We start from the raw sequence: 16,682 nt of genomic DNA on the forward strand, positions 1-16,682 counted from the left end.
TGGTTGCTGCATCTTGGTTCACACGGAGGCTTTCATGAATCCTCGGTGAATTGGAAAAAATATGGGCAAGTGAGTTTCGCATAAAACAAAATTCATTTTTTTGGAAGGGCTCCGTTGAGACTAGCTTGCCTTGTCACTGTTTGGGAGAATCATTAACTGTTGTTAAATCATTAAGATCTTGCTGGTGACTTGCCCTACATGGTCACCCATGTGAGAAACAGCTGGCCTGCAATGCGCGTCTATAATCTGGGGACCCCTAGTTGAAATACTTCCGTCTCCTCTGCCCATGCATCTCAGTGCCCTGTTTACATTGTCCTGATTGGCAGGCACATTGGTGTCTTATTTCTCCTGACTTGAGCTGCTCTGAGTGAAAGCTGCGTATTTTTATAGGAGACTGCCCACTTCCCAAAGGAATTTTGCATCTGTCCATACCCTTTGTAATTTCCTAATGCTTTCTTTGGAAAATTTTTAAACATTCAGAAAAGTGAGAAAAATTGTGTAGTATATGCCTATATACCCACCACATTTTTAAAAATTTCTTTTAACGTGTTATTCCATATCTGTCTGTCCCTTCATTCATCCCTTAACCTGTGTTTTGGAGGGGCACTTCAGAGTATGTTGTAGACATCAGCAGACTTGATGCAAATTACCAGAATTCATTGTTTAATTCATGTTTTTAAGGCAAAATTTATATACAAAAATATACAAATATGAAGTGTACCAATCTGTGCTTTTTGATAAATATAAACACCTGTGAATCCGGTTCTTTTATCAAGATGTAGAAGATTCTCATCACCCTGGAATGTTCCCTCGTGCCATTTCCCATCTTTCCCTGCTTCGCCTGCAGTTCTGCTCCAGGCAACCACTGATGATTTTGCTTTTTAACCATTGATTTAGGAACTTTTTGTGTAACGCTGCTTTCATTCAGCAAATATGTTTTAAGATTTTTTAAAAATGTTTTAGGATTCGTTCCTGTCATTGCATGTGTTGCTGAGTACTAGTACTGCTGCTGATTAGAGCACCATTGTCTGATTAGAGCACCGTGTGCTTATCCTGTTGTTGGGCACCTGGACTATTCCCAGTGTGTGGCTGTTATGAATTAAGTTTCTATAAACAGTCTTATGTAAGTCTTTTTGTGCACATATGCTTTTATTTCTCTTAAAAAATGCCTGTGAATAGAATTGCCGAGTAAGTGATAAGGCAAGTGAATGTCTTATGAGAAATTCCTAAGCCTTCTTCTGATGTGGTTTACCATTTTACACTTCTATCAACAGTGTTTGAGAGTTACATTGGTCCACATCCTGCCATCCTTTGGGATTGTCATTCTTTTAAGTTTAGCCTTTCTGGTGAATAAGAAGTGATATTTGCCTTGCTCTGATGACCAGTGATGCATCTTTTCATGTGCCTATTTGACCTCTGGTATACAATATTTCTTCCCTGGTGGCTCAGATGCTAAAGAATCTGCCCGCAATGCAGGAGACCTGGGTTCGATCCCTGGGTCAGGAAGATCCCCTGGAAGCAGAAAGGGCAACCCACTCCAGTATTGTTGCCTGGAGAATTTATGGACAGAGGAGTCTAGTGGGCTACAGTTTATGGGATCAGAAAGAGTCAGACATGACTGACTAATACACACATACGTATTTCTTTACTGGATTTGTTCAAGTTTTTTGTCCTTTAAAACATTGGATTGTTTGTTTTACTATCCTTGATTCATAGCCCATGTTTTAAGAACAGTCACGCATGGGCTACATGCTGTAATAATACATCCCAAAGTGTATAACGGCATAAACCTGTAAGAAGTTTATTTCTCTCTTACGTGATTAGCCAGAATGGTTTGAGGTTGCAGAAGGAGGTAGCGAGTCCTCGGCAGCCCACAGTTCCCCAAGGCTGCAGGCTGAAGGAGGCTTCTCCTGTGGCAACATGTGGTTTCTTAATGTTGCCCTCCACAGCACTGTCTGGTCACAGACGATTAAGAGCGTGGAGGAGAGTATGGGGGAGGTTTAGATGCCAGGCTGGAAGTGGTGTATGTCACTTCTGCCTGCATTCCTTTGTCTAAAACCCTGTCACATGGCTGCACCCGCTGTGAGCGAGGCTGGGTGACAGCCGCCAACCCTTCTATATTGTGTCCAAACATACTTTCCATGTGTGACAATCTCTCTAGCCATTTTCTTCTGATGTGCTGATGGGCAAACAGGCATAATCTCTTTCAAAAGGGTATGTTGGACTTTTAAAATATTCTTTCTGTTAGAAATGTATGACAGTAAAGTGTAGTATTTTTTTTTTTCAACTCTTCATTTGCTTGGCAAGTGCTTTTTTAAAAAATAAGTGGGCAGTTCTGCATCAGTATCTTGCCTTCCACCACCCACTTTGTTTATATTTGTTCTGGACTGTGAACGCTTTAAGTTGTGGAACTGCTGCTGGATGGCACCCTGCCATCTCCTCCCTCAAAAACCGGATGCTGAACGTCGTGCTGGGTGTCTCCTCCTTTGGAACCGAGATCAGCCAGCATGAAAACAATTTATGGGGCGTCTCTCCTTGTGGGCATTTTCATTGCTGACAAGTGAATTGGGACCAGGTGAGTGACAAATCAAATACGTTCATAGGTATGACTTGGATCTTCTTAAAAATCTTTATTTTTCTTTCTCTCAGAGTAGGTTTAGGGAAGGGAGGTGGTTCTCCAGGTTCTTTCCAGTCCTTCTGAATGGAACTTGATGGAAACTTTGTTTATTGCTTAGAATGCCATTGGCTCTTCCTGTGGGAAACTTAAGGTAATTAGTAGCCTCTGATCCCTTAAAAACTGGAGAATTTGAGCATTTCGAGCCTTTCCTTTTTAAACAGTTCATTATTACTTGGAAGAGAAGTTGGATTTTAGACCATGCATTCCTGTCAATGAGTCACAAGACAGAACCTTTGAGGGTTTATGTATTTTTTAGGGTAAACTTGGTAATAGCTGCACTGATGTAACATTGCCGACATTCAGGGGGCTGGAGAAGAGGTGACTGAATAACGTCTTGTGCACGTATGTTTGCATTTCTTGTGGAAACAACCTTTTTTGTTCATTTTCTTTCTAGTACTGTGACTGCTGTAGTTTCTACTGCTAAGAGTAAAGGAATCTTTTACTTAGGGGATCAATCATCCTTCATTTTTTGAGCCTTTCTCTCCTCTTAGTCCCTACTTTTTTTTTTTTTTTTTGAAAAATTAAAGGACTAGTGCAGTTCTCAGTGCTGTCAGACTTACTTAGTAAAGTCATTTTCAAAGCAGAGAAAACCTCTTTTTCAGTAGCCATTCCATGTATTTTCAAGGCTTTATTCTCGGTAGGATTATTCTGTTTGCTGAAAACCAGTAGCAGTGTATTTTGACCATATCTGGACATATAGAGAACTCACCAAGAAGAAAAGAAAAAAATGTGAGCAGCTACTGGGACATGTTTCCTCTTGTACAAAATAATACAAAAGAAACTTGCTTGAAAAGCAGACATTTCCCACTAGGGTGAGGAAGGAGCTGTGTTCAGTCAGTCTGTGCTTAACGGTCCAACCATGTGACCTTGAAGTCTGACATTTATCTTCCTTGTAAAAGGCAACTTTTTTTTTTTTCCTAGAATAAAAACTGTCCACTAGAATCTAAAAATAAATGATAAAAATGAACTTATTTATAAAATAGAAATAGACTCACAGACATAGAAAGCAAATTTATGGTTAACAAAGGGGAAAGTGGTGGGGCAGGGACAAATTGGGAATTTGGAATTACATATACACACTACTATAAATAAAACAGATAACCATCAAGAAACTACCATACAGCATAAAGGAACTATACACAATATCTTGTAATAATGATTAATGGAAAGGAATCTAAAATATCTATCTGGATCACTTTGCTATATACCTGAAACTAACACTGTAAATCAGCTGTGTTTCAATAAATTTTGTTTCAAAAAAAAAACAGCTGATAGAGCTCATCCAGACCTACTTTTTAAAAAAAAGTGATTACTGATAAAGTTGGATTAATATCTGCAAAAAAGAACAAAAAAACAACCCACTAGTTGTCTTCCCTGGGATCCTTGGAATCATTTTTAGTTTTCTTCAGGCATTTGCTCCCGCTGCCCTCACAGGGTTCACTTTGACGTCAACGGCCTTGTTTGCTAAAGTCTCTCAGTCTTGTCTGACTCTCTGGGACTCCATGGTCTGTCTATGGAATTCTCCAGGCAAGAATACTGGAGTGGGCTGCCGTTCTCTTCTCCAGGGGATCTTCCTAAGCCAAGGATCGAACCCAGGTCTCCTGCATTGCAGGCAGAGTCTTTACCACCTGAGCCACCAGGGAAGGGGAGTTCTCTGCTTGCCTGTGAGATCTTATTGTTCCTTGCCCCGTGCACTGTTGTCAGCCTGAGGCCATATTCCATAGTAGTTAGCTCAGTGTTGAGAGGCCTGTTGTCATTCTCGCTGACTCTTTAGTATACTTTGTTCAGTACCAACAGGGCCCATTTAGTTCTTAATGAAGAACACATTTTGATTTTTTTCTCGCATTTATTGGATTTCATTTTTTCCCATTATATATTATTCAATTTTTTATTGAATGGCACTTCTAGAGGTGGATGGCATAGAATAACTTAGACAGTGAGTAAGGTAGGACAAGAATTCATTCTTGCCTCTTGCCCTTAGAATGACCGACAGCTCTTGACTTATACTGAGGCACCTGGTGGCTTAATCATGAAGTCAGCTTACAAGATGAAGTCTATCCTAGTGATGAAGTTGCCACTTGGAGCCCAGAAAGCATAGTTTTTTAGTCTTTAAGACAGTCAGAAACGTTTCCCAGTGTTGTCAGCTCACTGATTTTTGTGCTAGAGAACCCCCTCAGTGTGATGTGGTGTTGAGGTGAGTCACTCTAATGCTTCTGATGTTTTAAGACAAAAAAAAGCACATCCTATTGAATTCACAATTTAGGAGTAAATCACCTGCATGGAAGTTAGGATTCTCCATGCTTTCTAGTGACAATAAGCCCTCTCTGGGCAGGAGCCTGTGGCTCAGTAAAAAATCTGCCTGCAATGCAGGAGACATGGGTTTGACCCATGGGTTGGGAGGATCCCCTGGAGAAGGGAACGGCAGCCCACTCCAGTGTTCTTGGAAAATCCCATGAGCAGCCTGATGGGCTGCAGTCTGCAGGGTTGCAAGAGTCGGAGATGACTTAGTGACTAAATCACCACCAGGAAGAAGCGTTAATCACCTGGTCTGTTGTATATTTTGAGTACAGTGCTGAACTTGCCTGTCCTTTGTCTTGACCGAATGTTGATGTAGGAAGAGTATTGAACACAGAGCCTGCCCAGGCTAACCACTCACGCATGGTGCAGCCCTCTATTTCTGTCCCTTGTTTCAACTTCTCCCTGACTTCTTTTCTTCGACATTGCTCTTTGATTCTTCATGGAAAAACAAAAAAACAAAAACAACTCACACTTTATATTGTAGAAAATTTCAAACCAGAGCTGAACAGAAAAGATGGTATAATGAAGCTCCAAGCTTTTGTCTGTCAGCTTCAATAATGAATTTTTGTCCCACCGACTCTCCCCCCTAACGAGCTCCCCTGCAGAACAGCAGTTCATGTGAGTTGCCACGACTTGCTGGGGAAATTAGGCATGTCTTGTGTGGCTCCACTGGGAGAGGACTCTTGGAAGCTTCTGCTGGTTTCCTCTGACTTAAGGAGCCTCTTCTCCTTGCTTATTTTGCTTTGTATCTAAATGCCATAATAAATGATGGCCTGAGGATGGCTAGATGCTGTGTTCTGTGAGTTCTTGAGAATCACCATCTCTCTCTCTTTTTTTTAACACTTTGTTCAAATCTAGATGCAAATAAGGTTCACACATGGCATTGATTGATATGTCTCTTAAGTCCATCTGTCTCTTCCTTAGGGTGGTTTTAAATGAAGTTTACAGTGATTTAGTAACCAGTGAGGGGTCAGGCTTTACAGTCAAACAGGGTTCAACTTGAGGCTTGACTGCTGGGCAGATTACCTCACCTCCTTCCCCTTTCATTTCCCATATTGAAAATGGGATAACAATTCTCCTTACCTTGCAGTATTGCTGTGAGAATTAATTTATATAAAACGTGTATAAACCAACACATGTCAGTTGCCCAGCCTGTAGAATATGTGCAGGAGATGTAAGCTGTGCTGTTCTGAGAGGCGCTATAGTGTATGCTTTTGGGTCCTTGAGCCAGTCAGCTTGTGTTCAGACTCTGCTTCTGGCCCATTTTAGGTGGGTAGCCTTGAGCTGGTTGTATAACTTCTCCATGCCTCAGTTTCCTCTTCTGTATAGTGGAGATTATCACAGTCTTTACCTTGGAGAGGTGGACTAAATGTGATAACCTGAGTAGAGGGTAGAACAGTGCCCACAGAGCAAGCTGATATTTGTTGTTCTGAAGCTTGAGTGTGTCTAGTAAGGCCTTTCACACCTAAACAGAGAGAGGCAAAGAAAGAATCAGTGGGATGGCAGGAAATGCCGGCATCATCTTCATTATAAGCTGAGGCTTAACTGGAGAATGTGGCTTAGGAGTTTTGGCAAGGAGGGCCTGCTGAGACTGTTTCCCTGATTTGAATTTATTTGCGCCTTGTGTTTGGGCAACTCTGGAGACTGCCAGGGGAGTAGATGCTGCTGTGGCCACTGGCTTCCAAAGGGAAGAGCGTGGGGCCCTTGTAGGCCTGGGTCCCTTTCCCAAACTGCCCCACAAGGGGATATTTCCCTGCTTCCTTGCATCAGGGCAGGAGGCCTGGAACCCCACCCCACTGTCATTCCAACTCCCCGGACTCGAGGACCAAGGAGACCTGAGGACCGAGGCTGTCTTTGGTTTTCTGAACGGGGTGTGTTGTAGGCACTGATTTGCTAGAAAATGATAGGTATATTCTATACTGATCTCTGAGAATATAAAGCTGACATTATGACTCTATTGGGATTGAAAGCTGGGGACAGTTTGTATGACCCCTCTTTTTCAGTTTGAAAAAAGAAGCCTACCATAGCGAGTTCTTGGAAATTCTGTGAGCAGAGGGCACTTACCAGTGGCAACTATGTTGACAAAATATTTCACCAGAGAAAGCCATCTTGACCGCTCCCAGGAAAATTTCTTCATCCTTGTCTTAGTTTGAGCCAAAAAATACAAACAGCAAAGCCAAAGTGGAATTTTACTTTAATCTCAAACCTCTCTTTCTAATCATGGTGCGAACCTTTAAACCAGGCCAAAGTACTTGTTGCCGATTGCTGGAGCAGTTTTTATGACAAGGTTGTTTAATGGGTTTTCATCAGAATTTGAAATTACAGGACTTCCCTAGCGGTCCAGTGGTTAGGAATCCACCTGCTAAGACAGGGGACGTGGCTTCCATCCCTCATCCAGGAAGATTCTACAAGAGGCAAATAAGCCTGTGTGCCGCAACTCCTGAAGTCTGAATGCTGAGACCTTTCTCTGCACCTAGAGACGCCAAAGCAATGAGAAGCCTGCGTACCACAACTAGAGAGTAGTCCCCACTAGAGAAAGGCCCTGCACAGCATTGAAAACCCAGCATCATCTAAAATAAAAATAAATAAAAAATTAAAAAAAGAAAAAGAATTGGAAGCTATAAGTTGAGATATTTCCCTTTTGTTTTTTGGAGGGAAGGTGCAGGGAGAGACATGGACTATTGTTACCTCTTCCTCCTTTTTAGAAATAATCTTTCTTGGCGATTTCATATTAGTCCATAGTTTAATTCATTCCCTTGTTGAATCCTCAGCCTTGGTTGTGCACTTGTGGCAGGGCTCTAGATGCAGAAAGAGTATACTGTCTCGAGAGAAAAAACCGTAGAGCATTAAGGCAATGAGATTATCTGTTCTGTGGGGCACAGGAAGATGCCCTTGGCCCAGCTTGTGGGGCGGCATGGGTGGGGCAGGAAGAGTGGTCCAGGAGAAGCATGTATGATTGTCATGAGGAATTGGCAGCCAGAAAGATTTAAACACATTAACAGGTAGCTGATGCTGCTTTCCCAGAGCGGGAGCTCTTAGAATTATCTATCAACAGAAGAGCTCTTCTGTCCGTAAAAAAATTCTAGTTCTAAAGTGATCTTGCACTGAGTTAAAACAGGCCCTTCCCTGGCAGTCCAATGGTTAATGCTTCCAATGCAGGGGCCACAGGTTCAATCCCTGTTGGGGAACTGAGATGCCACATCTCACGTGGAGTGGCCAAAAAATTTAAAAAACAAAAACCCTATAACCAGCAAGTTGGCAGACATATCTTTGCCCTTCCATACTTTCCTGTGTGCTGCCACACAGAAATCTGCGTGAAGTTATTAAATACGCTGAGCATGTGGCATCGCCCACTAAACAAGCGATGATATTCCTCTCACTGGTTGTTGAGAGGCTTGAATGAAGATAGCTAGGAAAAAAGCCTTGCATATGGCAAGTGCTCGAGAAGTGGTAGTTACAAAGGGAAATGAGACACTAGGTACAGTCCCATCGGCTGTACTGATTCTGTGTGTTTGTCCTTTCTGATTAGCTTTGGACCCATGGTTACCACCCTCCATCATATCCCTAGAGAAAGCCCAGAGCTTGCGTCACGGGATGTTGTTTCTTTTGTTTGATGCTGGTGAATAACAGGGGCATGGGCTCCAGGGTGTGGTTATATTCTTCTGGTTTTACTGGCACTCACTGTCCTCAGGAGGCCTCTGTCTACCCTCCTCCGAGTGGGCAGACCTCTACCCTTGTGTGTGCAGGTCACAGGGATACATCCTGCCAGGCTCTGTGGTCTGTGGGGACCGGGAGGACAGGGACCACAGCTGGTGAATGAGTGACTTGAAATGAGTCACCTGAGGGGCCCTAATGCTAAATCCACTCCCCCACCGCCCCGCCCCTGCCATCCAGCCTGCAGAGGGTCCGCCTTGAGGCTGTTGAACGAATGAGACCCAGGTGCACCGTGGCTGCTTCTTATGTCCTTGACCAACAGACAAGTCCCCACTTATATTTCCCTCCTGCCCTGTCTTTCCCGGCCTCTGGCTGAAGTCCGCTGACCTGTTGCTCTCATCACCAGTGCCAGACGGTTGCTGCCTCTGCCATTGGTAGGCTTTTCATTTTTTTCTCTCTTCTTCCTCTACCACTCCCCTCCCCTGTCATCACCTCGGGCTTTCTCAGCACGTGCAGGGAGTGGCTTCACCTGACTGTACTCGTGTAAACAGGTACTATCTTCCAGGTCTTGCTGTTCTGGGACATATTTGTCATTGCTTGTAGCCCAGGAGGGCTGGTTTTCACTGCTTTCTACTTCAAATTCAGTTCAGTTCAGTTCAGTCACTCAGTCACGTCCAACTCTTTGTGGCCCCACAGACTGCAGCACACCAGGCTTCCCTGTCCATCACCAACTCCCAGAGCTTGCTCATACTCAGGTCCATCTGTTCGGTGATGCCATCCAACCATCTCATCCTGTCTTCCCCTTCTCCTCCTGCCTTCAATCTTTCCTAGCATCAGGTTCAAAATTATTCGAAATGTTTGAGAATGCTGGAAGTTTGATTTAAACAAAAATCAAAACAAATTGTATCTATTCTGGGGTTAATTGCAATGCTCACTGCATGGAACTGGCTTTTTTTCAGAAATGACTTTAAAATGTTTGCTTTTGATGGTCGATTTCCCAGCTCCACCTTCACTTACTTTATTTAGTAAAGCTTCATTGCGTTAACTCTGTTAATTCTCACCATCTCAGTGAATATACTGTGTCCTTCTTTTCATCTAGGGAATACTCTCTTTGTTTAAATTCAGTATCTCTTATTTGCTGTTACCCTAAGCACCGCCTGAAGTCAGGGGTCTCTTCCTCCCTGGTCTTTGACCATGACCTCCATTCTGTTTTGCTGACTGTTGAACTGTTTCCTGCCACACTTGTTTTAAAGACAAATTGCATATCCATTGGCTTGGAAAGGTGTTAAAAGAGAGGACAGTTGATCTATTAGACCAGGAAACTAGAAGAGATGCTGAATGTTACTGACCTACAAACCCACGTTTCATTTCTCGGGGGGATGGATGTCACGGAGGAGATTCCTACATTGGGTGGGCAGGAGGCCCGGTGATGGCACCATTCCAGCATTGCCGCACTAAGATTCCATGATTCATTGTCACGAGGCGAGACCATCTCGTTCTTTAGTCCTTCAGCTCGCTCATCCTCTCATCCAGCTGGCTCTGCATCTGCCTCCTCTGGGTGTAGTTTTTGTTTTTGGATTTATCACCCTGACCTGGTCCTGAGGAGGAGCCTTGTGATGTGGTCTCGTTAATTTCTCAGCCTTCCTGTATTAGGGATGCAAAGATGGAAATGAGCCTCTGACCTGTTTACCGTTCCTTTCACCGAGCTTGGTGTTCTCTCACATTCTTTTTTCCTTTATGGGAAGTACCCCCCACCAAGCTGGCCCCCCTCCCCTGCCATTTTTATTTTTTTTGCACATGAAAAGTTGATTAACTTGCTGGTAGCCAGGGGTGGGCTGGGGAAGGTCATGGGAGAGGCAGTTGGCTGCTGTCAAAAGCAGAATGTGACCACAGAGCAAGATGAAGCTGCCCGGGATCACATGAGACTTAAAAATGCTGCTCCCATCCTAGAGAAGAGACAGCTGAAGGGCTCCTGATATAATAGAAATGGGAAAAATGGGTGGATCTAATTTTTAATTACAGTAAAACAACCTATCTCATCTCATAGACATTTGGCATCTTTAGAAAATTAATACTGTAATCCATCTTACCAGTAACTGTTTATTTTCGGTGATGACAAAAGCCAGTGACTTCTTTTGGAATTGAGAAGAGATGCTGCAGATGGCTGGTACCTACTGCTTGAGGGAAGCACTGTACAGGGTGATTCGCCTTGACATGTCTGGTGGTCAGGAAGTATTTGGAAAATCTGTGTAAAGCATGTGGAGGCATAGCTTCCCTGGGGACCATCTCTCATTATGAGTTTGGACATTCAGTGTTAAACGCATATGATATATAATCCCTTTTAGGGGAATCTCTACCTGAGGTTTCCTGTGTGGAGCCTGGTGGCTGTACCTAGAACAGAAGGGGAGCAGGTTGGTGAGTTATCTAGATATCGTCCTCCTTAGCATTTCTTAGGATTTCTGTGACCCAATTATAAATTCAGGCAACTGCATGTTTTGTAACATTTTAGTACTTTTCACACAGGAAATTTAAAAAGAGTTTGAGTAGCAGATGTAAAAAATGCAAAACGATGTGCCCTGTGACAGTGGAAATTGAGGGTGTGATGGTATTGACTCTCTTGCACTCCTTTCCTCGCCTGTTCACTTAGAAACCTGATGTCCTGACCACTGGCGCTGGTAATCCAGTAGGAGACAAACTCAATGTTCTGACGGTAGGGCCCCGAGGGCCCCTTCTCGTCCAGGATGTGGTTTTCACTGATGAAATGGCTCACTTTGACCGGGAGAGAATTCCTGAGAGAGTCGTGCACGCCAAAGGAGCAGGTGAGAGCTGTGTTCATTTGCTGGGAAAGGACTGTTTCATAACACCTGAGTTAAAAATTACTTCTCAAAGGATCAGAGTTCCTTTAAGAGAAATGCCAAATTTCCATTCCTTGGAGAAAGGCAAAAATGCCCATCAATAGAGGAGTCAGTAATTAAATGATGGTTATTTCCCTGGATTGAACCTTCCATGTAAAATACTTTATTTTGCTAAAAATAAAAGTAATCTTCCTTTTATTCCATTATGCATCTTAGTAAGGAATGAGAAATATGGAAATACAGACATAGACATACTGTAATTATAACTGGATTAAGGTGGTGCACTTAACTGGATAAATACTGGAATTAACTGAGCAAAGTCAATGTGCTGTAGTGATTTTGCAGTGATTTTTCCTTTTTGTCCAAAACTTCTGTAAAACTTTTATCTTGCTTTTATTACAGAAACAAAAGATGTAGATGGTATTTAAAAGAAAGCTGAAAACTCAAAAGGAGGAACTTCCCTGCAGTCCAATAATTAGGACTCCAAGCTTCCAATGCAGGAGGTCTGGGTTCTGTCCCTAGTTGGGGAGCCAAGATCTCACAGGCTGCATGGCACAGCCAATAAATAAATAAATTACTTAAATATTGCGAATCTTAAAAAAAAAAAAAAAACTCAATAGGAAAAAGAAAGCTTGATAGAAAGGAAGAAGTTTTGTTGGACTCCCATTTCAGTTCAGTTCACTTCAGTCGCTCAGTCGTATCCGACTTTCTGCGACCCCATGAATCACAGCATGCCAGGCCTCCCTGTCCATCACCAACTCCTGGAGTTCACGCAAACTCATGTGCATCGAGTCGGTGATGCCATCCAGCCATCTCATCTTCTGTCGTCCCCTTCTCCTCCTGCCCCCAGTCCCTCCCAGCATCAGGGTCTTTTCCAGTGAGTCAACTCTTCGTGTGAGGTGGCCAAAGTATTGGACTTCCCAGTTTCTTTATTTCCCGTTCTATCTTCTCCAGCTTTTTTTGGTGGGGCTTTGATATGCTGTTGATATGCTGTTGTCATGCCTTTGATATGCTGTTCAGGTTGCTGTTTGGCTCTGTGGTGAGCTTCCTAAGTGCTCAGCCTTTCCGTGTGTTTTCTCCTCCTCTCTCCCCTGTTCTTTCTCTCCTAGATCCTACTTGTACCTGAAGGGCCTCTCAGACCCTTTGTTCTCCTGGCAACCCTGACTAGTTCCTTCTGGCTCCACTCCTCTTTGGCTCCGGCTCTGTAGCTCTCAGCTTAGCCCTGAGTGATGCAGGGCTTTGCATTTTGCTCTCATCATTTTATGTTTGGTTATCTCCCCTTCTCCCATCATTGGAAGCTCCCAGAAGGCCAGTGCTAAATCACCGGTTTCTCTTGTCACCCAGATACCTGTTGCGGGCCTGGTGACCTGAGTGATAGTCTTGTGATGCCAGTTTCTGTGTCTTTCTCCTTAGGGGCTTTTGGCTACTTTGAGGTCACACATGACATTACCAGATACTCCAAGGCGAAGGTGTTTGAGCATATTGGAAAGAGGACGCCCATTGCAGTTCGCTTCTCCACTGTTGGTAAGTTGGTCTGTTTGCATTACTGGTGTTGCTTGACTCAACCCTGTATTTTATCTAAGGCATTTATAGCTTAGTTTCCAGAAAAAACTTAGCAGACAATAGGAAACAAGCACTTCTCCAAAGTATAGCAACATTTTACAGTAGAAAAAATATTTTAAGACATGTAGAAAGTTACTTACAATTCTGTTTGTTGAGAGATCTTAGGAAATCATGCTTATGCAGAGCTCACCCCTGCAACTCTGTGACATTTGGAGAGAGTGTTTCCAATGAGTGGTTGCCTCAAACGGATCATGAAGTGGTAGTCTTGCTCCACAGCCATGAGAACAACTGCCCTTTATTGAGGGTTAATTCTGTGCCATCTGTGGTTAGTGTTGTACTGATCCTGCTTATAATCTGTAGATAGATTAATGCTTTGCATGGTGGGGTTATTTCTGTTTCTGAGAGGGTGATTTTTCTCATGTTACAGAGCTAGTCAGAGTTTGAGCTATCAGGTTGCATCTCAGCATACCACAGTGCCTGATTAATTCTGCCTCTGCATGAGTCTGTGTTTGTGCATTTTTATAATTCTGTGAAATGCAAAAGGAAATGAAATTAAGGATAAAAATTTCTGTCTTGACTCATTTTCTTAATATTAACCTCATAATTTTGACAACTTGCTTATTCTCTTTGTTCACTGCCTTAATCTTCATAATTATTCTCTTCCCTTATTTTACTTTAATTTTTAATTACCTGTTTGAACAAAGCTATCTTATTACAGTAAATGGATAATATTTTCAGCTGTAATTATATATACTTTCTTATTTCTCTCAGCTAATTTCTTTGTTTACTTTTTCAGTCTAAATTAGCTGGTGGGTAGTAGAAATAATAACCCAGGCACTTAAATACCTAATATACTTCTAGAAGTTGGGAAGGGTAGATCCCAGTGTTTTTATGACTTGAGGCTTCCTGGATGCAGAGTACTGTAGTGGAGGCTTCATTTTCCCCATTTGAATCTTCTAGCTGGAGAATCAGGCTCAGCTGACACAGTGCGTGACCCTCGTGGCTTTGCAGTGAAATTTTACACAGAAGATGGTAATTGGGATCTTGTTGGAAATAACACCCCCATTTTCTTCATCAGGGATGCTCTACTGGTAGGTGATGAATTATTTCACACTCTGCAGATATTTGTTGATTTAAATTGATTTCAAATACTCTGTATAGATTGGCATTTGAGGAAAAGCCCTGGGAAAAGCAGAAAGAAGAGAACATTGATTGGGATTGGCTGGAATGCCTTTTACATTTTCTTCTGTATTTAGTATCTTTTTATAAGGTCAACAATTATCATTAGTCTTAGTTTGGCATTTTGGGGCTCACTGATTTGATGGGAATGATCCAGGTTTCCTTACAACACTTGGACAATGAATAAAAAGAGGCAGTCTGCTCAAAACCATGTAGAGGGTAAATTTCATCTTAGGGTTTTGCAGCTTAAAATTTTAAAATTGTATTGTTCAAAACGATAATCTGTAAACCTAGCAATAGGCAATGTATAAGACACCTTAGGCCTGGTGTGCTGTGGTGCATGGGGTCGCAAAGAGTCGGACACGACTGAGCGACTGAACTGAAGACACCATAAGTCCTTTAAACTTAACTTTTGGATTTTTTCCCTCTCTTTTTCCATTTAGTTTCCGTCCTTTATCCACAGCCAGAAGAGAAACCCTCAAACACACCTGAAGGATCCGGACATGGTCTGGGACTTCTGGAGCCTGCGTCCTGAGTCTCTGCATCAGGTGGGAATGCCTCTTTTTTTCACTATGTCACCTGATAAGGAACTGTTAATTATGCCTCATATAGTTTTCTCCAGTTTTGGATATTTTATTGGAGTTGATTTTTGACTTTCTTTTGGAGAGCCTTCCTCAGATTTCTTGGTCCTTGAAGAGTTTTATAATGACGATTTTATTCATCTTTCCCCATTCATGGACCTTGCATGATACTAGAACCCTTATCAATTGATATTTAACAGTATTAAGGATTAAAGTTTCTTGTAGGAAGTCAAGCTCTTTGTATTAGGAAAATGAAGGGAAAGTAGTACCAAACAAATTTTATGTTAAATTAGAATGTGAACAAATTAGGCTAGTTTTCAGATTTGTTTTAGCTTTTCTGTATAGAATTTTGAGTCAGGACGTTAGTGATTTCTGTTTAATCTTTCTGCTTTAAAATTCTTCTGTTTGATATTTTTTCCAAATGGCAACCCTTCCTGTGAGCACTTGGCTAGTATGTTCCATGTCATTGAGAGATTTTTCTGGAAACTTAGGACTGTCTTAAAAATATGTTTTGATTTAAACTGAACAATTTGACCCTTGATTTTCCTGTTCCTTAGGTTTCCTTCCTGTTCAGTGATCGAGGGATTCCAGATGGACACAGGCACATGAACGGATATGGATCGCATACTTTCAAGCTGGTTAATGCCAATGGAGAGGCAGTTTATTGCAAATTCCATTATAAGGTACAGGTCACCTTTGGCAAAGGGGGTGGAAGGCTCCTACCACCCACGTCTCCTTACTTCTCCTGAGGATTGGGCAAGGATCAAGGCCTGGCCTTCTCCACCTTTCCCGTACCTCCGCCCCCAAGAATGACAAGTATCTGTCTGGTTGATTAGGACCGTGATTATCTTACTGGCCACTGCCTGAGTAAACACTCAGGCTGCCCGATTAGAACAAAGTAGTCTCTCTTTGGTCTCTTCATGTGGCTAATAGCACATAGCTGCTATCGATAGTCTAGCTTTTTCTTTCTGGACCCTGGGAGCTCTGCCATAAATATTTGGGCAAGTGCTCATTTTGTGCTGGCTCTCAACATTTCTGGTGCTGGCAGGTGCATATTAATATATATCTTTTTCCCTGGAGAAGGAAGATCTAAGGTTTTAGATCAAAGATAAAGAGATAATAGAAGCCTCCCAGCTAGGTAAAAGGAAATTCCTACCTGGTTTAGCCTAGAGTTCTTTGTTGGAGTTTAGAGTTAGGTGTTAGCAAACAGTCACATGTTACGTTTTTGCTTTGCCTTTCATAGCCCTGAGTACGCTGTTCTGAGTTCAGATACTTTTGGGGTCCAGAAGGGCTTTAAGACAGAATTGGGACATTCTTGTTTGTAATAGCAATCTCATTCTCATTTTCAACATCTGATGCTATCTTTCCAAAAATATTTCTCCTCACTTTTAAATTCATCCATCTATTTTTTAAAGGATTTATTATTAACATCACACATTAAAAAATCAGTTATAAATTTCAGGAAACAAAAATTGTTTCTTTCTTTCATAATTGAGATTTTTATTGGTTGTTTTGAGGATCAGTATACAGACATTTTAATTTGTACACAATTGTAACATATGTACCAAAAATCTAAAGAAATCATGTAGTTGTGATTCTTTTCTAAACGTTTCAGTGATTTTCTAGCTTAAAATTTGGAGGCAAATTTTCCTTGAGGGGTATCAAGCACCAATAGTTTCAAATGTTAATATGCTGTTATATCATAAGTCCCACTAATTCAAAATTTAATATCATGTATACTACATACTTGAATTTTCAGTCATTCATAGCATGTTAACAAAGTTACTAGGAAAATTAGACTTCCACAACCAAAGATGTTACAGGGTGCATAAGATTCTGATAAAGAGAGCCAATATCCAGGAGTTTATTTAGGGA

The 16,682-nt window shown here is 42.0% G+C and overlaps 1 protein-coding gene across 1 annotated transcript in view; it reads left to right on the forward strand.

Moving 5' to 3' along the window:
* CAT (catalase) overlaps positions 1-16,682 on the forward strand; it is a 36,533-nt gene that overhangs the window by 2,165 nt on the left and 17,686 nt on the right. Inside the window, exons 2-6 of the mRNA XM_069554718.1 lie at positions 11,277-11,448; positions 12,898-13,008; positions 14,008-14,138; positions 14,670-14,774; positions 15,365-15,490. Of these exons, the coding sequence (XP_069410819.1) occupies positions 11,277-11,448; positions 12,898-13,008; positions 14,008-14,138; positions 14,670-14,774; positions 15,365-15,490 (645 nt within the window). The remainder of the gene's footprint in view (positions 1-11,276; positions 11,449-12,897; positions 13,009-14,007; positions 14,139-14,669; positions 14,775-15,364; positions 15,491-16,682) is intronic.

Source organism: Ovis canadensis, chromosome 15 (assembly GCF_042477335.2).
Source record: "Ovis canadensis isolate MfBH-ARS-UI-01 breed Bighorn chromosome 15, ARS-UI_OviCan_v2, whole genome shotgun sequence".
NCBI classification, from domain to species: Eukaryota; Metazoa; Chordata; class Mammalia; order Artiodactyla; family Bovidae; genus Ovis; species Ovis canadensis.